This window comes from Balaenoptera ricei, chromosome 20 (assembly GCF_028023285.1).
Source record: "Balaenoptera ricei isolate mBalRic1 chromosome 20, mBalRic1.hap2, whole genome shotgun sequence".
Taxonomy (NCBI): domain Eukaryota; kingdom Metazoa; phylum Chordata; class Mammalia; order Artiodactyla; family Balaenopteridae; genus Balaenoptera; species Balaenoptera ricei.
In genome coordinates this window covers 38,871,082-38,897,071 of record NC_082658.1, presented here as the reverse complement: position 1 = coordinate 38,897,071, position 25,990 = coordinate 38,871,082, and the positions used below count along the sequence as shown (strand labels likewise).

Below are 25,990 nucleotides of genomic sequence, written 5' to 3'. Positions count from 1 at the left end.
CCTGTGTCCCCTGCATTGGCAGGCGGATTCTTAACCACTGTGCCACCAGGGAAGTCCCTGCCTACTTCTTCTTGAGTGAGCTTTGGTAGTTTGTGTCTTTCAAGTAATTATTCCATTTTATTTGAATCTGCTAAATTTATTGGCATAAAATTAATAAAATTCCCTTATTATCCTTTTAACATTTGTAGAATGCAATGATGTCACTTCTCTCTTGACATTGGTAATTTGTGTCTTCTTTTTCCCTGATCAGTCTGGTTAGAGGATATTGATTTTTGTTGATCTTCTCAACTAGGTTTTGGTTTTGGTTTTGGTTTTGGTTTTTTCTGTTGTTTTTCTTTCTTTTTTATTGAGTTTTATTTTGATTTAATTATTTTCTTTCTTTTGCTTAGTTTGAGTTTCATTTGCTCTTTTTTTTCTAAAATCTTAGGATGGAAGCTGGGGTTATTGATTTGAGACCTTTCTGTTTGAAATACATTCTTATATCCCTTGTGACTTCTTTGACTCAAGTAGTTTCCAAATATTTGGGGATTTTTCTGATAGTCTATAATGTCAGGTCAAGTTGGTTGATGATGATGTCAAGTCTACTATATGCTTGTGAATCTTCTGTCTCCTTGTTTTATCAATTATTGAGAGAGGGGTATTGAAATTTTCAGCAATAATTATGGATTTGTCTCTTTCTTGCAGTTCTATTGGGTTTTGCTTAATATATTTTGGGTTTTGTTTGTTTGTTTTTTAAAAATATTTATTTATTTATTTGGCTGCGCCAGGTCTTAGTTGTGGCACATGGGATCTTTTAGTTGCAGCATGCAGGATCTAGTTCCCTGACCAGGCATCAAATCCAAGCCCCCTGCATTGGGAGTGTGGAGTCTTAACCACTGAACCACCAGGGAATTCCCCAACTTCATAAATTTTGAAGCCATACTAGTAGGGGCATAAACATCTAGGACTGTTACATTCTCTCTCTTTTTTTTTTTTAATTTATTTATTTTACTTATTTATTTTTGGCTGCATTGGGTCTTTGTTGTTGTGTGTGGGCTTTCTCTTGTTGTGGCAAGTGGGGGCTACTCTTCCTTGCGGTGGGCGTGCTTCTCATTGCAGTGACTTCTCTTGTTGTGGAGCATGGGCTCTAGGCATGCGGGCTTCAGTAGTTGTGGCACGAGGGTTCAGCAGTTGTGGCTCGCAGGCTCTAGAGCGCAGGCTCAGTAGTTGTGGCACACGGGCTTAGTTGCTCCACGGTATGTGGGATCTTCCCGGACCAGGGCTCAAACCCATGTCCCCTGCATTGGCAAGTGGATTCTTAACCACTGTGCCACCAGGGAAGTCCAAGGACTGTTATATTCTCTTGATGAATTGTTTCCATTATCAGTGTGAAAGACCTTCTGTTTGCTTTGAAATCTAGTTTATTTGATGTCAAAAAGCCATTTTAGCTTTCTTTTAACTAGTATTACTATGTCATATCTTATTTTGTCATTTTATTTTTAATAAATTTTTTCCTAAATATTTAAAGTGTGTGTGTTTTGTAGGCAGCATACAATTGGCTCTAGTTTTTTTAATTCAGTCTGACAATCTTTGACTTTTAACTGGGATGTTTAGTGTGTTCACTTATAAGGTGAAGTTTGAGTCTAATATCTTGCTGTTTGTTCCACCTGCTCTTTGTTCCTTTTTTTTTTTTTTTTTGGTTGTTTTTGGGTTGAGTATTTTTTTGGATTTTGTGTATTGTCATTAGTGGATGACACTGACATCAGTAATAAAAATAAATGTAAATGGATTAAGTCGAAGTTTTAAAAATCCCATGATGAACTTCTTAAGACAGATCTAGAGAATGATGAGAAATTTAAAGTGAAAATATTACTAGTGATAAAAAGGGAACAGTCTACCTTAGGAAGATAGGACAGTTATGATTTTGTGTTCCAAAAACATAAATTCATTATATATAATGCAGATGCTGACAGAATTATAAGATTTTCATAAAATTACTATCTTTAGTGAGTGATTAAAAATAAATTATTTTATTTAAATCTGATAAACTAATAGTTCCAACTAACAGAAGATTGTAAGAATAGAAGATCTTTGAAAAAGAAAATTGAGAGCTTTATTTAAAAGGTATATGTGGAATTCTGAATCCCAAGCTGAAGAATATATATTCTTTTTAAGTCCACATGGAACAGTTTCAACATTTTGTCACATACTAAGGTATATAGAATTCTGGAGAAATTTAAGAAGCTTATATAAACAACATGTTCTGTGACCACAGTATAATTAAGATAGACATCAAAAGCAAAAACACAGTTTAAAAATTTACATATATGTATATAAGTATGCATTTAAATATATGTTAAATATCTACATAGTTCTTGAGTGAAGGAGGACATTGCCATTGAAATGATAAATTATTAAAATAGTCAGATGTAGCTAAAGGATATTTAGAAGGAAACTTTTAGTCTAAAATGCAGTTTAAGAAATTATGAATAAGTGAAAAAAGACAGAAAAAGAACAATGGTATAGAAGCATAAAATGGAAGGAAATCACAGAGGTAGTGATGAAATAACAAAAGAGAGTGCCATGAAATAGTTGAGAGGATCAACATACCCAGTATTGGATCTTTGAAGAAATTAATTTAATAGAAGATACTCTAACAAGGTTGATTAAGAAAAATGAAGAAAATGTCCGACAGTATATTGGGAAAAAAAATGGGACATTACTACAAATATAGTAGAAATTTAAATAAGAAAAATATTTTAAAAAGTAAGTATGGATATAGCATTTACTATATACCAGGCACTATTCTATGTGCTTTACAAAAATGAGCAACTTTATTCAGGTAGAATCTACATGAAGAAGATACTTTTCCAGGAAATTGTAATTACCGAAAATGACTTAAGAAAGAATATAATTTAAACTAAGAAACATTACGTAAATTATATTGGAAGTATATTGTCAAAAGACATCAAAAAACATCAGATCCAGACTAATGGAAAATTTTTACCAGATCTTTAAATATCTGTTATCTATCATAAGCACTTTTTTTTCCTTAAAGAATACAAAATGTACCAAAGCTAACATCTCAGTCTTTGATGTAATGTTAATAACCAGTCAGAATAAGAACACTATAAGAAAACGAAATTAAAGCCCAACTCTATTACAAACATAAATACCATAATCTTAAAATACTGACAAATCAAAATTAGTAGGATACTTACTAAAACAAAATAAGAAAGCAAGACTTGGTAGGGTTAATCAAAGGAATGAAAGGAATGTTTCATTATCCGAAAAATCTCTTGATTGTAACTCAAGAGATTAAAGGGCAAAACCACATGAACATATAAGTAGAAATGAATAGAATAATATTAATTTTTAAAATAACATTCAGTTATATTTGATCCTCATTCATGGCCAAATTATTCAGCAAACTAAGAGTAAAAGGAACTACCTTAACTTTATTAAAGGTATCTATTTAAAAGTCTACCTTTGGAGGAAATAAGGTCAAGGAGGGATACACATAGTATGCATTCAATAAATATTTGAATGAAAGTATAAATTTTGGTATTTATCATATGATACCAGTTATGTTATATTGTTATTCTTGGTGAGCTATAAGCAACTATCTTTTAAAAGACATAAACCCTGTTGTAGTGGGTTTTATGAATATCATTTGTATGGCACTTGATAGTGTATTAATTTGCTAGGGCTTCCGTAACAAAACACCACAGACTGAGAGGCTTAAACAACAGAAATTTATTTTCTCAGTGTTCTGGAGGCTGGTAGTCCAAGATCAAAGTATTGGCAGTTTGGTTTTCCCTGAGACCTCTCTCTCCGGCTTGCAGATGGCTGCCTTATCGTTTTGTCCTCTGAAGGGCTTATCTCCAAATATAGTTACACTATGAGGTACTGGTGGTTGGGACTGGGACAAATGAGTTTGGGGTGGGGACACGATTCAGCCCATAGCAGTTTACAAAGCAGTCTCACGTACAGCTTCATGCTTGATCTAACAAACCAGCAGAGCAAGCAGCGGTAGATATTATTCCAGTTTTACACGTTAACAGACTCTGAGCCACATAATTGGTGTGTGGCAGGACTAGGACTTCAAACTGGTTGTCTTGAGTACAAAATCAGTAGTCTTTTAACTACCATGCTTATTTTGCTAAAGTTGGATTTCTCACTTTTTACCTTTGGTATAACTTAATGTTTCCTAGATTGATAGAGGTTAAGGCTTTTTTCTGTGTGTTAGGTCGTTACATTTCTCTGTTCCCTGGAGTGCAATTTGAGAAATCCTTGTTTGAAGGTCGTTGACTTTTAGGTGTTTGTTCATTTATATACATAATGGCTTCACTGTACCAGTCTAAAATACATTTGTAGTTGCTTAGAATTGGATTTATGCTAATATACAAGGAGAGAAAAATACATTAAAATCAAATACATTTACTCAATAACTTTACTGTTATAATGGAAATTAATAAACCTAGATTCTTAACTTTCAAACCCACTTTGAAAGAAGCTGTTGTGTTGGCCAAAAAGTGCCTTCGGTTTTTAAGTAAAAATAAAAGACACATTTTTCATTTTCACCTAGAACTTTATTGAACAACGTATTCACCCTTTTGTTCCACTACCTTCTGCCATATTTCAGACAACTTCATAATTCCGTCTTCTGAAAACTTTTTATCTTTTTGAGCAAAGAACTGTTCCAGGTACCTTTTACAGTTTTCCAGGGAGTTGAAATTTTTTCCATTAAAAGAATTTTGTAAAGACCTAAATACATGGAAATCTGAAGGTGCAGTGTCTGTTGAATACAGCAGATGAATCAGAAATTCCCAGCCAAGCTGTAACAGTTTTTGTCTGGTCATCAAAGAAACACGTGGACTTGCGTTATCCTGATGGAAGATTATGCGTTTTCTGTTGACGCTTTTTGTCGAGTGCTGCTTTCAGTTGGTCTAATTGGGAGCAGTACTTGTTGGAATTAATTATTTGGTTTTCCAGAAGGAGCTCATAATAGAGGACTCCCTGCCAGTCCCACCATATACACATCACCTTCTTTGGATGAAGACCGGTCTTTGGTGTGGTTGGTGGTGGTTCATTTTGCTTGCCCCATGATCTGTTCTGTTCCACATTATTGTGCAGTATCCACTTTTCGTTGCCTGTCATAATTTGTTTTAAAAACGGAATGTTTTCATTACGTTTAAGTAGAGAATCGCATGTGGAAATACGGTCAAGAAGGCTTTTTTCACTTATGTGGAACCCAAACATCAAAGCAATGAACATAACCAAGCTGGTGCATAGGATTTTCAACACTTGATTTGGATATTTTGAGTGTGTTGGCTATCTCCTGCATGGTATAACGTCGATTGTTCTCAATTAATGTCTCGATTTGACCGCTATCAACTTCAACTCACCTACCCGACCGTGGAGCATTGTCCAGCGAGAAATCTCTAGCACGAAACTTTGCAAACCACTTTTGACACATTCAATCAGTCACAGCACCTTCTCCATATGCTGCACAAATCTTTTTTTTCATTTTGGTTGCGTTTTTACCTTTCTTGAAATAATAAAGCATAATATGCCGAAAATGTTGCTTTTCTTCTTCCATCTTCAGTATTAAAATGGCTACACAAAAATTCACCAATTTTGAGAAATCTTTCTTTAAATGCACCCTGATATGACAGCTGTCGCATACAATCTAACAAAACTGTTTTGAATGAGGTTAAAGACAAGTGCTACTACAGCCATCTTACAGAAAAAACTGAACGAAACTTTTAGCCAACCCAATATTTTTCTTTATCTCAGTTTTTTCAGTATATAACCAGAATAATTTCCATTTTCCTTCTTTATTAAGGATTTTGGGGGTGCCAATGCATAGTAATTTTTTTTATTCAGACAGTTCTTTTCCTCAAACAGTTGCGATCTTGTAGTAAGAGTGAGTTGATATCTAAGAGCTCAGAGATCCTCATGATGTTTCAGCAAGTTCATCGAAAGCCCATGGCGTCCTTTGTTACCACTCCTGTTCCACCAGACTTTACCAGGTACGACACATTTTTTTTTACTTCATTTTCTTTTGAAGTTTATGTGCAAATGCGTATACTTGTTTCAAAAGAAAGCTATTGCTGACAACTAGAACTCAGGTAGTTCTCTCTGACCAATAAGGTAAGTCTTCATTTGTGAATTAACAAACCAGATACAATATCTATATTTTATTCAAGCACTGAATATTAATAAAAGGGCTGGGTATTTGCTCTTGTTAAATAGATTTGAGTCAACTAAGGATATTCATTAATACTCCAAGGCTGCCTCTTTAATAGTGTGGTCAGCCATTTCAGTTTTGAAGATACGTTTTCTGAATTACTCTATCCATCACCAGTGGAATGAAATGAGTTTTGATATAAATACCATATATGAAGATAAGGGTTTTACAGTTCAGAATAGGGTACATGGATCTCCTGTATCAGAGCCAGCAGGAGTGTTGTTCCAAAATGAAGATTCTCAGGTCTGTTCCCTGACAGTCTTTGGAGATGGTATCTAGAAAATGAATCTTGAGCACCTCAAGTAACTCTGCAGTAAAGTTTGGGTACCATTGATAGAGGTAAACTCCTATACTGATACTGCTTGCAACAGGTTATCAGGCAGGCAACTCTGCTTGACTTCTTTTTTTTTAAAAAAAAATTTATTTATTTATTTGACTGCGCCAGGTCTTAGTTGCCGCACGTGGGATCTTCATTGTGGCATGTGGGATCTTCTGTTGCGGCATGTGGGGGTCTAGTGGCCTGACCAGGGATCAAACCCGGACACCCTGCATTGGGAGCGAGGAGTCTTAGCCACCAGACCACCAGGGAAGTCCCTCTGCTTGACTTCTTGAGTGTCAGTCTCTGTCACATCCAGTGATTATTTTGATTTCTTTTTTTTTTAAATTTATTTATTTGCTTATCTTATTATTTTTTTTTTTTTTGGCTGTGTTGGGTCTTCGTTGCTGCGTGCGGGCTTTCTCTAATTGCGGCGAGCGGGGACTACTCTTCGTTGCAGTGTGTGGGCTTCTCATTGTGGTAGCTTCTCTTGTGGAGCTCGAGCTCTAGGTGTGCGGGCTTCAGTCGTCATGGCACGCGGGCTCAGTAGTTGTGGCTCATGGGCTCTAGAACACAGGCTCAGTAGTTGTGGTGCACAGGGTTAGTTGCTCCGCAGCACGTGGGATCTTCCCGGACCAGGGCTTGAACCCGTGTCCCCTGCACTGGCCGGCAGATTCTTAACCACTGTGCCACCAGGGAAGTCCCTATTTTGATTTCTTTTTTCTTTCTAATTGCCCAAGGGACTCAGAACCCCAATTATACCTTCCTTTCACTACCTGCTTTTTTGGGTATAGATGGAAGGGACTGAAACTGGGGTTGGGATGGGGGAGGTAGGAGGCACGTCAATAAAGAAAAAACCACCAAAAATAAATAAATAAAAGTCTGATAATTAAGGAGATATCCCTGGGAAAAGGTCACCTTAGGGCCCTCTCCCTCTCTAGTAAACCTTACTGTCTTACTGGAAAACTTGCCTTATAACTTAACTGTAATTTTTATTAGAAACTTAGCTTATGATTTGCAGCATAGAGGAAGCAGGTGTTCCATCTGTTGATTCATTGATCAGCAAAGAAAAGAGGGCCAAATAAGAAAGGCTAGGGGCTTCCCTGGTGGCGCAGTGGTTAAGAATCCTCCTGCCAGTGCAGGGGACACGGGTTCGAGCCCTGGTCCGGGAAGATCCCACGTGCTGCGGAGCAACTAAGCCTGTGCGCCACAACTACTGAGCCTGGGAGCCACAACTACTGAAGCCCGTGCACCTAGAGCCCATGCTCCACAACAAGAGAAGCCACTGCAATGAGAAGCCTGTGCACCACAACGAAGAGTAGCCCCCGCTTGCGGCAACTAGAGAAAGCCCGCGTGAAGTAACGAAGACCCAGCGCAGCCATAAATAAATAAATACATACATACATACATACATACATAAAAAAAAGAAGAAAGAAAGGCTAGCATTTATGGACATTAAATTACAGACCAAAGTTTAGATGTGCAAAGCAGTGGTGATTGTTTCTAAGCTTTGAGATCATGGAACTGATTACCTTATATCCCATCAGTTGATGATTTGTGATAGAGCCACAATGGCGAATAAAAGGTCATTTAACAAAGTAATGTTATTTATTAAAGGTCATCTATATGCTCAGCACTGTTGTAAGTGCTGCATAGGAGACATGGAAGAGGAAGTAATCTTACTGGATATATATTCCACATGAAATGGTAGAGAATTGTATATTAAAATTGAATATTTGTTACTTAGTTACATCAGAAATTCTGAGAAGTCAGGGTAGACTGCTGTGGTCAAGATGACTTCATAGCCTAGAAAGGAACTGTGGAAGACCTTGAAAGATACTTAGAATTTCATTAGGCAGATGAGAGTAGGATATGTATACATGAACAGAAATATGGGGATGTGATAAGAGATGCTATATTTGGAAGTCAGCAGAGAAATCATTTCAACCAGAATTTGAAGGGCTGTATTTTTGGGGCATTTAAATCTCTCAGGGAGGACTCAAATAGCAGAAAAGTACAGTTCTCAGTCCATAAAGAGTTCAAGTTTCTGGGAGAAAGGTCAAGTTGGGATGGAAAACCAGTTTTTATGTAGCTGACCAGTCTGTTTTCTCAAGGGAACAATGGATACTTATCCTATTTTTCTTCTGTTCATTCATTAAGTCATGATGAAGTCTTTGGTGTAAAGATTTGCAAATCAGTATTTTTCAGAATACTGGGCTAGAGATGTTTTGAGGCTAGCCTCTCCATATTCCATGAAGCTTCACTGACACCATCGTGAGATGAATCCAGTCATCATAAAGACCAGAGTAGAAGAGGTATAGAAATAAAGAAAAGTTTGAGAACATAAAGCTGTGCCTTATTTGCAGGCACAGAGTGGTAACACCAGTCTGATTATAGATAACTTCTGAACAAGTGAGCATAATGTAGAGATGTTAATAAATACTTAAGGATGGTAGAATTGATAGATGGCTTAGCGGTCGTTGTGGCTTTGTGTATATATGTAAAGAATGCAAAAGAAATTTTGAGTAAATACTTCTACCAAATTACAAGAAATTTCCAGCAAATATTTGTAAATATCCATTCATTCAGTCAATATTTGAATGCCAGCTATGTTACAGGCATGTGCCAGGTACAAGTAGAGAGCACAATAGAGAGTTCTTGTTTCCTCATATTATGATTTAGTGAAAAAGATAGGTGATTGAAGCAGTAATAAAATAAAATGTGATGACTGGTGATAGGGGAAGTATATGTATCCTGTTTTAATGCTTCCCCATAGCACTAATTTATTATAATGTTATTTGTGTCTCAAAAGTTTTGGCTAAAAAATTATACATATGTAGGAGTATGTCATAGTAGGATTGATAATTGTTTTCTGTGCTCTGAATGTTAACATTTATTCTCAGCAAGTGAGAGCCATACTGTACCCTCTTGGTTAGTAAGCTTTAGCGACCTGTATGCTTTAACTTGTAAGCTTTCTATCTCACTGTTCTAAGTTAAACATGTCCTCTTCATCTTCTGTTTATTTTGTGTCTTGGCGAGCTCTTTGGCCCTCAAGAGCTGATTAAAAATATGACAATGATAGTCTGGTCTTAGAACAAAAATAACTATAACAACAAAGGAAATATATCACACTGGATATTAAGGACATGGTGGAAGAAACAGTATGAAGATCAGCAGGCAACTGAGGATTGCCTGCATAATGTCTGTAGACATTTTGAAAGATGTTTAGTGGGAGAACTGAACAACGTTTGTGCAATTGGAAGTTGCACAAAATTATAGCCAAAAGCATATTATAACTTGACCAAATTTGAAGACTATCCTGGAGAGATTCCTTGGAGCTCTGATTAGGTTTTTGGTTCCAGGAAGGCTTCCCAGGCATTAATTGCATTGGTCTTGATAATTGGAGTTTTGTGTATATTGAGTGCTAAGAGAGCATATCATGGGGAGAAGTTAGAGCAGACCTCCAAAGCTATGTGACTTCTAATTTGTTATCTGAAGGAATAGTAAGGATTAACCAGACAGAAGGATCTAGGAATGAGGAATGTGAGAAAAGGTAACTACTGCCTAAGGCTATATGGTTAGGGGTGCTTGACAGTTGGATAATAGCTATACAGTTAATAGTTGCAAGGCAAACCACATCTACTTGTGAAAAAGATGTGAGCTGTTTAGCTACATATACTTAACCATAAAATAAGACTGATGTATTTTTAATAACGTATACTATATTTTCACTGGCAAACCACTAATTTCTTCAGGTACTATCACAGTGTGAAAATGCTTTAGATGCATTTTATATCTTAGTTTGGTAATAACACATTTTCATGAAATGAACTTTAGAAAATATATCTGAATATGTGGTGAAATGGCTTGCAGTTTATCTTTTTGGTAAATTTATAATTTTATATATTAAATATATTACACTGTATTACAACACTATGTGTGATAGTGTCTTTATCATAAATGTTTTACTATCTCTGACTTTTGAGGTGTTCTAATGACAGTGCTAGAGACTATTAGCGTGCTGTGGGTGTAGTTTAGTTCTCTTTGAAGATGTAGTTTAGTTCTGTGGATGTAGTTTAGTTCTCTTTGGAGAAGACTGTATGGAACTAAAGTTCCCTAGGTAATCTTGCCTTGCCATGAAACTGTTAATGTGCTTATCCTGCTTGACCCCTATGTGATTATGTATTCTTATCCTATAAAATTGTATAGATTTATTTGCTAGTAAATAGTCTCAAAGTATTTAGGGTCTGTCAACATTCCTCATAATTTGTTCTGAAGAAGGAAGTTTGGGGATTTATTGTAATATTTTATCCTTTTGTTGTTTCTTTTGATTTTTTAAAACAGTTTATATGTTTTCTATTTCAGGTGTCCAGCCTAAGCACCTAATTTCTTTCTTTTCCTATTTCCATATTACTTTTTAAATATCTCTTATAGTTATTTTAATACTTAATCATATATTGCCTTTTTTTTAAAAAGCTATTTTATAAAGTATTTGTTGAGTCTCCAATTTAATTGCAAACCTTTGATGTCAGCTTTTGATGGTTTTATAAATTCATTTGATTTAATGTTGTTTAATAAAGTTTTAAAAATATTTCTTAAGGCCTTATTTTAGTTTAATAAAATTTTCAAGATGTTACTGAGAGATTTGACTTTGTTTCTTTTTTTCTTTTATTAAGATTTATTTATTTTGGGGGGCTGCCTTGGGTCTTCATTGCTGAGTGCAGGCTTTCTCTAGTTGCGGCGAGCGGGGGCTACTCTTCGTTGCGGTACGCGGGCTTCTCGTTGCGGAGCATGGGCTCTAGGAGCGCGGGCTTCAGTAGGTGCAGTGCGTGGGCTTCAGTAGTTGCGGCACGTGGGCTCAGTAGTTGCTGCGCAGGCTCTAGGGCACACGGGCTTCAGTAGTTGTGTTGCATGGGCTTAGTTGCTCCCTGGCATGTGGGATCTTGCCCGACCAGGGATCGAACCCATGTCTCCTGCATTGGGAGGCAGATTCTTAACCGCTGCACCACCAGGGAAGTCTGACTTTGTTTCTTAATTAAATGAAATGTTAAACTTGTATAAGCCAAATAATTTTTTTTCTCTTTTGTTTCTTTTTAGTGAATTGGTACCATCTTATGATTCAGCTACTTTTGTTTTAGAGAATTTCAGGTAAGAGTTTTTGACAACTTTAGTGTTTTTTTGTATGTGTATGTAAGTAAGAGCCAGGTAGGTGTCGTTCCTGGGTAGCATACAGACCTAATGAACTTTGTCACTCAGTGTGTAGTCTTAGAAGAAACAAGTTTTGTATTAGAAACATAGAGGTCATTTGTCTGGATTGTTTTATATCTTCTAGATGGATTGCTTCTCTAGGGTGGGGAATGGAACTTTTTTTTTTTTTTTTTTAAAGAAGAGGGTCTACTTAGCCTTTGCTAATAAGGTAAGGTGAATGGGATGATAGAGATCAATGAGCCCTCCTACCCATCCTCAGAAGTCCATTTGGGTCCATTTATCTCAGTGCAAAGTAAGAAATTGTGGATGAGAGGGTATTATTGTAAGAAATTTGTAAGCTTTGTAACTTGCATGCTAAGTTTGTTAGCTTTTACTGCTTTTTCTCTAAGATTAGAAGCCAAGATATTAAAACACAAAGGTCCTAAGGGACTTGTCTTAAAGGGCAGCAAGGAAGTGGGGAATGAAGAATATAAAAGGTCTTGCCTTGGGAAGAGAAAATCCCAAGAGGTGATAACCATCAAACTAAGGCCAAACTGAGAATTTATACCACTCCCCATTTAATTTGTTTTTTCTTATGGGATAATTTTGTGGCTAAAATATAAACCGAGGATTACCCCACATTTTTTTTCCATATTAAAAAAGGATAATTATACTGCGGGGATGTGAGGAAGAAACTTTTTTTTTTTTTTTTTCCTTTAACGGTGGAAGACTGCTTGTTGAAGTGGTAATTAGATTCAAGCCACTTAGTTATATTTTTCTTTTCCCTTAAATGATGAAATTTTGAGGGTTTTTTTTTTTTAACCTGAAACTTAAAAGATACTGCTGAATATTTCTGTATCATTAAAGTTTCTTTTATTTCAGAATGTTAGTATATATAAATTTATACGGTGGAATCTTGACTTCTTCAGTCACCTTCATTTACTGGTCCAGGACTTCAAATAAGTAACATAAATAAAGTGGTTGGGTTTTGGTTTTGCCTGTTTGCTATTTCACAGCAGTTTTGATCTTGGGATTCAGTTGGTTTTCTTTTACTTTAGTACTTTGCGCCAGAGAGCAGATCCTGTCTACAGTCCACCTCTTCAAGTTTCAGGACTTTGTTGGAGGTTAAAAGTTTACCCAGTAAGTTTTTCATTATTTCTATAAATTTTGAAACCAAGATCTTTCTTTCAGGGTTTTATAGTACACTGGTTCACTTTTTTAGTGGAGAAAGGAATTAATGACAATTTTATGTTTCTTTATAGGGTATGTTGCTAAATCTGTGTAAAAAATGAGTTAAATATAAACAGTGTAAACACTGACATATTACTGAATCTTATTTCACTAACAACATTTAGAAGAAATGTTTAAAATTCTTATTTTAAAAATCATTAAAAAAAATACATTCACAGATGGTCATCAAAAACACATGTGTGCTGACTGCATACTCATGGTGCATTCCAGTATGTTTCTTTGACCTGTAGATTTGCTGCATATTGGCATCTGGACCCAGTGGTATGATGAGATGCATAGTCAATTCCTATGACAAGAATATAAGCAGTAGTGTGTGCTTTTATCACATCATATCTAGTTGCATATCTTTTTGTCATATTGATGTGCATTGCCTACATCTGTTAATTCACTGGAAGTTGCAGAATAGTGATTCTCATTTTGTTTCTTTTTTGCTTATTAGGTGTAATGCTTTTATAAAGAGATGCTTACCTTTACCTATTGTTTGGTTATCCAGTATTACAGTTCATATAGAATAGGCAAGATTCTTTCCTGTTATTTAGTGATTTTCCTTATTCTCTGAAAGTAATTAACTAGGTTTTTTAAAAAATATCATTATGAACTCATGAATTTATACATATTTAGTCTCCTTAAGTTGGCTTCTGTGTCACTTTGCTCTGACCCTAATAGTCTAGTAGTGACTTTAGTAGTTAGCTTTCTTGTCCTCTTCCGTGGCAAGATGTTCTAGTCTCATCTTGTACATTTCCTACTCTGTACCTGAAATTGGTCATTTTATCCAAAAAGCCCTGATTTCTTTTAGTGGGAGAATTGTATTTCAAGACCAAACTGGGCGTTAAGGGTGCTCATTTCTACCAGGTTAGTCGCTGTTTCTAGGCTTTTTTCATGAACAGAACTAAGGAATTACATAGGCAAATGTATGTGGGGGTTTGGAAAGGAGGGGTTAATATGTATGTATGTATGTATTTAAAGATTTATCTAATGGACTGTATTTTTTAGGGCAGTTTTAGGTTAACAGCAAAATTGAGTGGAAGGTACAGAGAGCTGTATTCGCACCCTCTGCCCCCGCACATGCACAGCCTCCGCCACTATCAACATGCCCTGTGCCAGAGTGGTACATTTTTTGCACTTGATGAATTGACACATTATCACCCAAAGTCCTAGTTCATTCTTGGTGTTATACATTTTATAAGTTGTATTTGTTTGTTTTTAGCCCAAAGACCATACTTTGAGAAAAACTGGGTAGGAGTGTGCTTAAAATTGAAGTGGAAAAACTCCAGCGATCTTAATAGAGAAAAAATATTTATGAACACTTTAAAATTGCTATATAATTGTAGAATATCGGGGTGTCACATGTATGTATGTATTTTTTAGAGATGAAATAACTCCTGAGTTAATGTTCATGTTTACAATTCAAATTAAGGATTATAGAGTTTTTTAAACATAATCTCTTTACATTACACCTGTATCTCCTTTCTTCTATTCTAGGAATCCTACTTTTTGAAGCCATAGGAAATGATAGAATTATAATCTCATAATCAATCACTTATTTGCCTTATTTCACCTTACAAACACAAAAATCTCAGAAGGGGAACTCTAATTCTATCATTGATTTGATTACTGAGAAATGTTTAAAATTTTATTTGGAAATATACTCTCCACATTTCACTATGCCATGTCTGGACAACAGTTAGGGTGTTCAAAGCTTGTTCTCTAGTAAATTCTACTGGAAGGGCTAATGGAAGCAATATTTCCTGACTTTTTGTGTGTTGAAAATAGTTTGTATCCTTTATAAGTTAAAGCCAGTATTGCTGGATGCAAAATCCTTGGCTCATGTTTTCTTTCACTGGGTATCTTAAATATTCAATTCCATTTTCTTTTGGTAAAGTCTGATGATAAACTGATCCTTAAAAGGCATTTGCTAATATTGTCTAGATGCCCAAATAATCTTAAATTCTTTTTAAGTCCAATAACTTACTACTATATGTTTTGGTTGTTCTCAGTCAGTATTCTCAGTTACATGCTGGGCTCTTTCAATATGTAGTTTTAGACTTTTTAAAGAAAACGTTTCCTGAATTATAGTTTTAAATATTTACTTTGTTTCTATCTTTGGTTTTCTCTCTTGGGACTTGTATTATCTTCATTTTGCATCTTCCTTGCCTGTCTTCAATATTTACCACTTTCTCTCTGATCTTTTCAGCTTTTTCTTCATTTCTTTTTAATTTTTACAATTTTTTTTGTTCACCTATTTTTTGAAAGATATAAACTGTTGTGCTTATTTGCTCTTGTGTTCCTTTTAGTTCAGTCTTTATTTCTTAAATAACTTTTCCTTTTATTTCTCTTTCCTTAGTCCTATTACCTGATTTCTGAGTTTTTCTAATACTGATTTGTGTTATTCTTTCATATCATATTATTTTCTTTTCTTCCTGTGGGCCATCATATTATTTTCTTAGTGTCTGTTAGGTTGTTTTGAAATAGGTTACAATTTTGATCTTTGAGGATGTTTTTCTAGGGTACTTTCATTGTCTGTAGGGATGTTATTCTGCTCTTTATTTTCTCTTTTTTTAATTTTGGTAAGTGATGCATAACATAAAATTTACCATTTTAATCATTTCTAAGTGTACATTTAGTAGTGTTAAGTATATTTACATTGTTTTGTAACCAACTTCCAGAACTCTTTCAACTTGCAAACACTGAAGCTCTCTGCCCGTTAAACAGTAATTCCCCATTTCCCCCTCTCCTCAGCCCCTGGCAACCACCATTCTACTTTCTCTATGAATTTGACTACTCTAGATACTTCGTATATGTGGAATTGTAACACAATAACATCTTCTTGTTACTGGCTTCTTTTACTTAGCATAATGTTTTTAAGGTTCCTCCACTTTGTAGCATGTGTCAGAATTTCCTTCCTTTTTAAGGCTGAATAATATTCCATTGTATGTATATACCACATTTTGTTTATTCATTCATCTGTCACTGGACACTTGGGTTGTTTCTACCTGTTGGCTATAGTGACTAATGCTGCTGTGAACATGGGTGTGCAAATATCTCTTCAATATCCTGCTTTTGATTCTTTCAGATATATGCCCAGAAATACTATTGCTGGATCATACGGTAATTCTGTTTTTAGTTTTTTGAGGAACCATATTGTTATCTACAATGGTTGCACCATTTTACATTCCCACCAACGATGCACAAGGGTTCCAGTTTTTCCATATCTTTGTCAGTAGTTTTTGTTTTCTGTTTCTTTGATAGTAGCCATCCTGATGGGTGTGAGGTAATTCATTGTGGTTTTGATTTGCACTTCCCTAATGATTAATGTTGTTGAGCATCTTTTCATGTGCTTATTCATGGCCATTTGTATATCCTGTTTAGAGAAATGTGTATTCAAGTCCTTTGCCCATTTTTTAATCAAGTTTTTTGTTGAGTTGTAGGAGTTTATATATTCTGGATATTGACCCCCTTATTAGATACCTGATTTACATGTATTTTCTCCTATTCTGTAAGGTTTCTTTTTACTCTGTTGATTGTGTCCTTTGATGCACAGAAGTTCTTAATTTTGTTGTTGTCCAGTTTGTCTATTTTTGTTTTTGGTTTCATATCCAGGAAATCTTTACCTACTCCAATGTCATGGAGCTTTTCCCCTATGTTTTCTTCTAAGGTTTTATAGTTTTAGGACTTATATTTAGATCTTTGATCTATTTTGAGTTAATTTTTTTATGATGTGTAGGGGTCCAACTTCATTCTTTTGCATGTGGATAGCCAGCCAGTGTGATAACAATCAGAAATCTGGTGCCTTGCTTTCTGAGAGATTTCCTGGTTCTTCTCCCCTTCTCATCTGGACCTTTTCCTTCCTTTGTTTGTATTATTTCTATGCTGTTTACCTTTTATTTTCCTCCTAGCATTTCCTTTGCAGTCTTTTGACCTGTCCTAAAAGGCCTACATATTCGTTTTTAAGAGTTTAGAGTGACTAGACTGCATTTAGTTTTCAGACTTTTTTATATTAGGCCCCCTTATACTCCGTTATATATTATATTGAGCAACTCTTCAGTTTCAGCTGTCATATGTGGCTTGTGATGCTTTTCAGTGACTAACTTTTGGCCATTTTGTGGTTTTCCTTCTTTCTGGTCCATTAGCTGTCCCATTGCTTCTCTCTCCTTTCTCCCACACTGTTGATATCATGCAGGTCTTTGTGATTATAATTGGTATGTCTTTACCTGCTTGTGTTTTGGGGGCTGTGGAGATAACCTGTCATTTAATTTTGTTGTAAATGTTGTTTGTGAGCTTTTGGTTTTGTTGTTCAGTTGTTTTGTTTTGTTTTATGTTTGGATTTAGAGAGTTGTAAAAACTATGCTGGCATTGTGGCAGTCTTTCCAGAATCCTCTGCCTATTGAAAATTCTTAAGCTAGGGACTTCCCTGGTGGTGCAGTGGTTAAGAATCCACCTGCCAATGCAGGGGACATGGGTTCAAGCCCTTGTCTGGGAAGATCCCACATGCCGCGGAGCAACTAAGCCCGTGCGCCGCAACTACTGAGCCTGTGCTCTAGAGCCCATGCACAACAACTACTGAGCCCGCGTGCCACAGCTACTGAAGCCCATGCATCTAGAGCCCGTGCTCCACAGCAAGAGAAGCCACCACAATGAGAAGCCTGCACACTGCAACAAAGAGTAGCCCCCGCTCGCCACAACTAGAGAAAGCCCACATGCAGCAACGAAGACCCAACGCAGCCAAAAATAAAGAAAGAAAAGAAAAGAAAAGAAAATTCTTAAAGCTAGTATTTTGTTAGAGGTACAGATGGCATGTCAATAAAAGTAGTAAAAATTTTGTTCCTTAAGATTATGATAGGGCTTCCCTGATGGCACAGTGGTTAAGAATCCGCTTGCCAATGCATGGGACACGGGTTCGAGCCCTGGTCTGGGAAGATCCCACATGCCACGGAGCAACTAAGCCCGTGCGCCACAACTACTGAGACCCTCGTGCCACAGGTACTAGCCTGTGCACCTAGAGCCTGTGCTCCGCAACGAGAAGCCACTGCAATGAGAAGCCTGCGCACCGCAATGAAGAGTAGCCCCCGCTCGCTGCAACTAGAGAAAGCCTGTGCGCAGCAACGCAGACCCAATGTAGCTGAAAATAAATAAATAAATTTATTTTTTAAAAAATTATGATAAAAATTAAGTCAAAGAAATTTCTAATCTTATTATCTGTTAAAATTAGGAGTGAAAAATGTTCATTATCTTTTATTAATGGATTTCATTCCAGGGAAATTGTTTTAGGAACATAATTTAAAAGAAGAAAAAACCCCCAGCTATTTGAACAAGGATATTGGTTGATTTTTAAAAATCAGTGTAATTTGCTATATAATTTATGTTCAGTAATATTCACTAATTTTAGCAAGTTTTCACAAATATATATAGTTGTATAATCATTGTCACAATCATGACTTTTATCACCCTCAGAAGTTACGTAATTTATCCTTTTCAGCTAATCCTTTTTTCTCCTTTCCTGGCCCCTCTGCAACCACTGATCTGTTTTTGTTACTATAGTTTTGCTTTTCCAGAATTTCTTATAGTAGGATTATACAACATATAATCTTTTGTGTCCAGCTTTTTTCACTTAAGTGATGATTCATTTATTCGTAGTATTTATTGAGTGATTACCATGTCAAACCCTGAAAGCTGCCTCAGGACATTTTGGAGCAAAGTAGCCTAGAAATGAAGGGGTTAAGAAGTACATGTACCCCTCTATAGACATATTCCTGCCCTCAGCCCTCACAGTCTAGTTGGGGAAACAGATCTTTATACACATAGTTATAACAAATGTAATCTTCTCACACAGTACTGGAGAAATACAGAGGGGAATAATTGTACTCATAAAAATCTCTGTAACAGAAATTTAAACAGCTTTTCAATCTCCAGACAGAATCTTATGTGGAATCCTAACATATAAAACATAGAAATTATATTTAATTACTTTCAACATCAATCAAGTGTTACCTTTTTCTATTTTACTCTCTTTTGATCTCATATATCTTTTTTTTTTTTTTTTTTTGTCTCATTCCTAGTGAAATTGAGGCTTTTCTTTTTTTGGCGTTTTTCTTCGGGGTTTTGATTTTTCTTGGAGGCTCATTTTTAAGAGTTCTGCATGTGTTAAAACTCTTAACTCTTTTCATAGTAGTTGATATTTTATAGTTTGTATGCTTTAATATTTTTTTTTTTTAATTGCAAAAGTTTTAAATTGTTATAGATTCAGACCTCTTGGTCTTTTTATTATCTCTTATTGCTTTTAAGCTTAAAACTACTTTGCCATCCAGATATCAGGTACTAATCTGTATTTTGTTTCATTGTGGCTTGAATTTTTACATTTAAATTGATCTGGAGTTTGTATAACATCTTTTTCTTTTTTTTTTTAAGGATGGAAATGGAGTTGTTCGTGGTTACTACTTATCTGTGTTTCTGGAACTCTCAGCTGGCTTGCCAGAAACTTCCAAGTAAGACATGCAATTAAGTAACAAACTTTAGTGTGTGTTTACATACCTTCTTAGCATTTTTTATTAACTACTTTTGTTAATTACTACATTATGCCTGTTAAGATGTATACTAGTATGGAATCCCTGGCATAGTATGATGGCATAGACTGACAGTTCTCAAATTATATGGCCTCAGGACTCTTTATACTCTTAAATTTTATTGGGAATCCCAAAGAGTGTTTCTTTATGTGGGTTTTATCTATTGATATTTTCTGAATTAGAAACTGAGAAAAATTTTTAAATTTTTATTAATTCAGTTTAAAGTAATAAACCTATTACATATTAACATAAATAACATTTTCTTGAAGAATAACTGTTTTTCTAAAGCAAAATAATACTTGGTGAGAAAACTTATTGATGTTTTTTAAAAAATCTCTTAATGTATGGCTTTTCAATTTACTGTAATAAGTTGTTTTGGTTGAAGTATATGTATAAAATCTGGCCTCAGGGATTTTGGATTTCATATGTAGTCGGGAAAAGTTTTTTTTAAATGAGATACAATTCACATACCATAAAATTCACCTTATAAATAAGTGTACAATTCAGTAGATTTTAGTATATTCACTGAGTTCTACAGCTGTCACCAATATCTAATTTCAGAACATTTCATCACCCCACAAAGCAACCCTGTACTCATTAGCAGTCACTTCCCTTTCCCCTCCCCACCCAGTCCCTGACAACCATTAATCTTTTTGTTAGGGAGGAACACTTTAAAAAGCAGTTTTAGATAATTATGAATTATCTTTGATTTTACCCCAAAATTGAACAAGTGGTTGTTTCTTAAATGTAATATGCAATATGAAATCTGGAACCATATCAGTGAATTTATTTCACTCTGTTACACTAAAATCTGTTGGTTTGGTATGAGATGTCTGCTTCCAGTTATGATGGAGTAATGGAAGTAACCGTTTCTTCTGCAACAACTGAAAAGAAAAACAACATTTCCTAGACACTGGACATGAGACAACAAATGAAAGCAATCCCTAGAGACAAGAAATAAATAAATCAGATCTATGATTGCCTCGCTTAACCTTGAGAAAGTTTTCAGGCTGTAACACGTGGAGGCAGACTGCAAGAGTTTGGCTGACTCCTTGAGTTGAGGAGACAGTGCTGAGTGTCTAGGAAGACCAGCACACCGAGAGTGCAGTGGACAGAACACCAGAGGAGAGAGCTGCACAAAGAACTCCAGAGATTTGTAGAGAGTTCTCTTCAAATATCAGCGGAGTACTGAGTAGGGCATGCACGTGAAGGAACCTACCTGAGGTTGGGAGAATAACCATCTGAAAGGATTAGAGGGAGTGGTGCCTGGTGCCAGTAACTGTGTCTGTTCCTACCACTATAGTGGAGAAACTTGTAATCCATGGGACACTGGGTGAAGTACTCAGGAAATTTTTGCCTCACTAGTGGGGAACAGTTAGTCCTAGACTGGACACTGCTCCAGACCCATCTAACAAATAAAGGCAAGACCTGAAAGGATCAAATTGTTTCCAAGTAACCTAACTGCATCCCAGAGCAGAGCTCAAGAAAATTTATAAGATTACAAAAATATCCAGCACCCAACAAAGTTAAGTTTACAATGTCTGTTGTTCAGTCAAAGATTAATTGGCATTCAAAGGGGCAGGAAGACAACCAATACTGAGGAGAGTAATCAGTCAATTTAAACGGAGCAAGAACTGTTTTTTTGCTTGTTTTTTTAATGTGGGTTATATCTATTGGTATTTTCTGAATTAGAAATTGAAACAAATTTTAAAAATTAATTCACTTATAATAATAAACCTGTTGCATATTAACATAAATAACATTTCAATGAATAGTAACTTTCTCTAAAGCAAAATAATATTTGATGAGAAAACTTGTACTGTTTTGCGTTTTTGGAAATCTTTGTATGGCTTAAAAAAAGACAACTGGATTCTCATGTGAGAATTACGAGAGAATATTTAAGACAGTTTTTATAACCACTCCATTTGTTCAGAAGTTAAATAGAGATATGGAAGATATAAAAGACCCAAATTGAACTTCTTGAGAATGAACTATATTTGAAATGAAAAATACACTGGATGGCATGAACGACAGATTAGACATTGCAGAAGAAAAGATTAATGAACTTGAAGGCGTTAGCAGTAGAAACTATTCAAAATGTGAACATAGAAAAATGAATTCCAAAACTGAAAAACAGCTTGAAGTAGCTTAATGTACAGATATCTGGAGTCCTCAAAGGAGGGGATGGGAAGAAAAAAGTAAATACTTTCCAAACTTGATGAAAGCTTTAAATCCACAGATCGAGGAAGTTCAGTGAACTACAAGCACATGATGCATGAAGAAAACACCAAAGCACATGATAATCAAATTGCTCAAAGCCAGTGATAAAAAATCTTAAACTGGCAGTGAAAAAAAAGATGTTATATTTAGAGGCACAAAGATAAGGGTGAAATCAGGTTTCTCACTGGAAACAATACAAGTGAAATGATAATACAGCAACATTTTTTAAAGGATTGAAAGAAAGAAATATTACCCTAGAATTCTATAATCAGCAAAAATATATTTTAAAAAATATAGTGAAACTAAGACATTTTCAGACCTGGACTATAAGAAATGTTAAAGTGCATGCTACAGATAGAAGGAAAATAATACCAGTTGGACCTCTGAATCTAAACAAAAATGAAGAGCATCAGAAATGGAAATTACCTGGATAAATAAAATTTTTTTTTCTGTTACCAAAGTAATTTTAAATGATAATTGACTGTTTAATCAAAAATTGTAACATTGTATTTTGGGATTTTTAACGTATGTAGAAGCAAAATACATGATAACAACAGCTGTATAAAGGCCAAAAGAGTAGAGCATGGAAGTATAATGTAAGATTCTGACAGTATATGTGAAGTGTTATAATAACAATTAAAGCTAGACTGTGATAAGTTAAAGATATGTACTATCCTATTACTTTCTGTTGCCTGCTGTAACAAATTACCACAAATTTGGCAGCTTAAAACAATAGAAAAAATTTCCCTCACAGTTTTGGAGGCCAGAAATCCAAAAACTATTGCTAGGCCAAAATCGAGGTTTCAGCAGGGCTGTACTAGCTCCAGAGACACTAAGGGAGGTCCATTTCTTGCCTCCTTCAGCTTCTGCTCGCTGCCAGCATTTCTGGGCTTGTGACCATGTCACTCCTGTCTCTGCCTTTGGTCACATGGCCTTATCTTTTTTTGTCTCTGTTGAATCTTCCTCTTCTTTTCTCTTACAGTGACACTCATGGTTACATTCTGGGTCCACATGGATGTTCCAGGATAGTCCCCTCATCTCAGGATCCTTGGCTTAATCACAACTGTATATTCCCATTCACACGTTCCAGGGATTAGGATATTGATATCTTGGGGACACTGTTCAGCCTCCCACAACTATAAACTATAAAGCCACTGCTAAAATGACAAAGACATTTAGTTTATAAAGCAACAAAGGGGATAAAATTGAAACAAATCCTAATCTTAAGGAAGGCAGGAAAAGATAACAGGTAACAAAAAACAGATGGGACAGATACCAAGACGTGGTACTATAAATGGTCTAAACAACCCCAATTAAAAGGCAGAGATTGTCAGATTGCCTAAAAAAGCAAAACTCAAGTGTATGCTAACCCCAAGAAGCATACTTTAAATGTAAAGGTATACCATACTAGTACTAATCAAAACCAAGTTGGAAATGTTGTTTTAATATCAAAGTAGATTTCAAAGGAAAGCATATTACCAGAGATAAAGAAGTTTATTTCATAGTGATAAAAGGATCAGTTAATGAAGAGGACATAATAACGACTATAAACATTTCTGTTTATACCCTGATAACAGATCTTCAAAATACATGAAACAAAAACTGATAGAAGTATAAGGAGAAATAGACAAAAACTATTCTCTCAATTGATATAACAGGTAGGCAGAAATCATCAAGGATATAGTGCATTTGAACAGCACTATCAACCAACCTGACCTGATTGACATTTATAGACCATGTGATCCAACAGTAGCAGAATACAAATTATTCTTATGTGTGCACAGAATATTTACCAAGAAAGACCATATTCTGGAACATAGAACATGTCTCAGTAAATTCATAAGTATTCAAATCATTCGGATTTTTTTTTACCATAATGGAATTAATTTAGATGTTAGTAACAGATATTTTGAAAATCTGACGTATTTTAAAGTTAAATAACACGCTTCTAAATAACCCCTGGATCAAAGAGGAGATTATAAGAGTTTTTTTTTAAGTGTTTTAAACTGAATTAAAATGAAAACACAACATACCAGAATTTGTAGAATGCTTCTAAAGCAGTAGGTAGGGGGAAATTTATAGCACTAAATGCCTACATAAGTGAAAAGCAGAAAGGCCTTAAATCAGTGATGTCAATGTCTACTTTAATAAACTAGAAAGAAGAAGAAGTTAAATGGAAAGTAAACAGAAGAAAGGAAATAAAGATCAGAGTGCAATGAAATAAACAAATGCTGTAGAGAAAATCATTGAAATCAAAAGGACAACAGAATTTGAGGGCTAATACTATATGACTAAGATTTATAATAAGGCCACAGTATCAGCATAATACAACATAGTATTAGCATAAGAATAGACAGATGAAGAATGGAATATACAGATTTCTTCCACTATCCAAAAGTAGAGTGGTCCTTTGAAACCTTTTGTAGGCTGAAATGGCATAAAGTGAAGGAACAATTACCTTTGGACACATCTTGCTAATGGATGCACAAAATATATCAGGACAAAGCATAGATACTCACAGACACAGTTCAAAGCTATGGTGGCTTGATACTGAGATGCTGGGTGTGATTCCCAGGGAAGGAGCTTGGCAGTGCCACTCTTGCTGCTTGGAGCATGCCTCTATAATGGGTTTCTACAAAATAAGCACTGAATGCTGTTTTCACTTTTCAGCTTTTTTTGTAGAAACAAAATTTCTCTTCAGATTTCTTTTGGTTAGCAAAAACAAGTACTAGTATAGGTCCTTCTGTAAAAGTTAAGTGGCATAAAGAGAATGTTCGAAAATGGGGAATACCTGTACTACGATTCTAGAAATAAACACACATTCATTAGGAAACTATTTTTTGACAAAGGTGCAAAGACAGTGCTATGGGGAAAGTGTAGTCTTTTCAACAGATTGTGCTTGAACATTTGGCTATACACATGCAAAAAAATTGAACTTGGATCCATACCTCACACTATATACTTAAACTTACTGAAAATTGATCATAGACCTAGATTTAAATCCTAAAACAATAAAACTTACTGGAGACAACATAGGAGAAAATTTTCCTTTGGGTTGGGCAATGATAGTTTAGTTACAATGCAAAAACACAATCCATAAAGAAACACATTTGTAAATTAGACATCATGAGAATTGTAAAGTTCTCTTCTTCAAATTATGTGGATTTGTTTCAAGAATATATAAGGAATTTGAAATTCAACAATAAAAAAAAAAACAGGGTCTCTTTTCCGTAAGGGCAAATAGTTTGTCAGACACCCCACTAAAGAAGATTTATGGATGGCAAAATAATCCTGTGTAAGATGTTTAATAGTATAAGTCATTAGGGAAACAGAAATTTATCTACAGGACTTCCCTGGTGGCACAGTGGTTAAGAATCCCTGCCAATGCACGGGTCACGGGTTTGATCCCTGGTCCAGGAGGATCCCACATGCCACGGAGCAACTAAGCCCGTGCGCCATAACTACTGAGCCTGCACTCTAGAGCCCGCGAGCCACAGCTACTGAAGCCCGCGCTCCTAGAGCCCATGCTCTGCAACAAAGAGAAACCACTGCGATGAGAAGCCTGTGCACCACAGCGAAGAATAGCCCCTGCTCTCCACGACTAGAGGAGGCCTGCACGCAGCAATGAAGACCCAACGCAGCCAAAAATAAATAAATAAAATAAAGAAATAAAAAAAAATAGTAAATTTAAAAAAAAAGAAATTTATCTACAATACCACTGTTTCCTATTAGAGTGGCTATAATTACAATGTTTCTGGTGAGAATGTAAAGTGATACAACCGCTTTTGTAAACCATTTGGTGATTTGTTAAAAAGTTAAACATACACTTACTGTGTGACTCAGCTAAACCACTCCTAGATATTCACCCCAGAGAAAAGGAACTAGATGTCCATTCAGAGACTTCCAGAAATGTTCATGGTAACTTTATTTGGAATAGCCAAATAAAATCAACCCTAATTGCCACCAACAGATGACTGGATAAGCAAATTTTGGTATGTCTATACAGTGGAATAACACTCAGCAATAAAAAGTAATGAACTGTTGATACGTGCAACAATAAGAATGACTTATTTTTTTATTTCTTATTTTTTTAATATTTACTTATTTATTTTGGCTGTGCCAGGTCTTAGTTACAGGATCTTTTAGTTGTAGCATGTGGACTCTTAGTTGCGGCATGCCTGTGGGATCTAGTTCCCCTACCAGGGATCGAACCCAAGCCCCCTG

General features: G+C 35.5%; 1 protein-coding gene across 2 annotated transcripts in view; it reads left to right on the top strand.

The window, feature by feature from the left end:
* TRIM37 (tripartite motif containing 37) overlaps positions 1-25,990 on the top strand; it is a 125,272-nt gene that overhangs the window by 24,994 nt on the left and 74,288 nt on the right. For both annotated transcript variants that reach the window (XM_059906360.1, XM_059906359.1), the window contains exons 9-12: positions 5,890-6,014; positions 11,646-11,696; positions 12,794-12,875; positions 19,392-19,468. In XM_059906360.1, coding sequence (XP_059762343.1) covers positions 5,890-6,014; positions 11,646-11,696; positions 12,794-12,875; positions 19,392-19,468 — 335 coding nt within the window. The remainder of the gene's footprint in view (positions 1-5,889; positions 6,015-11,645; positions 11,697-12,793; positions 12,876-19,391; positions 19,469-25,990) is intronic.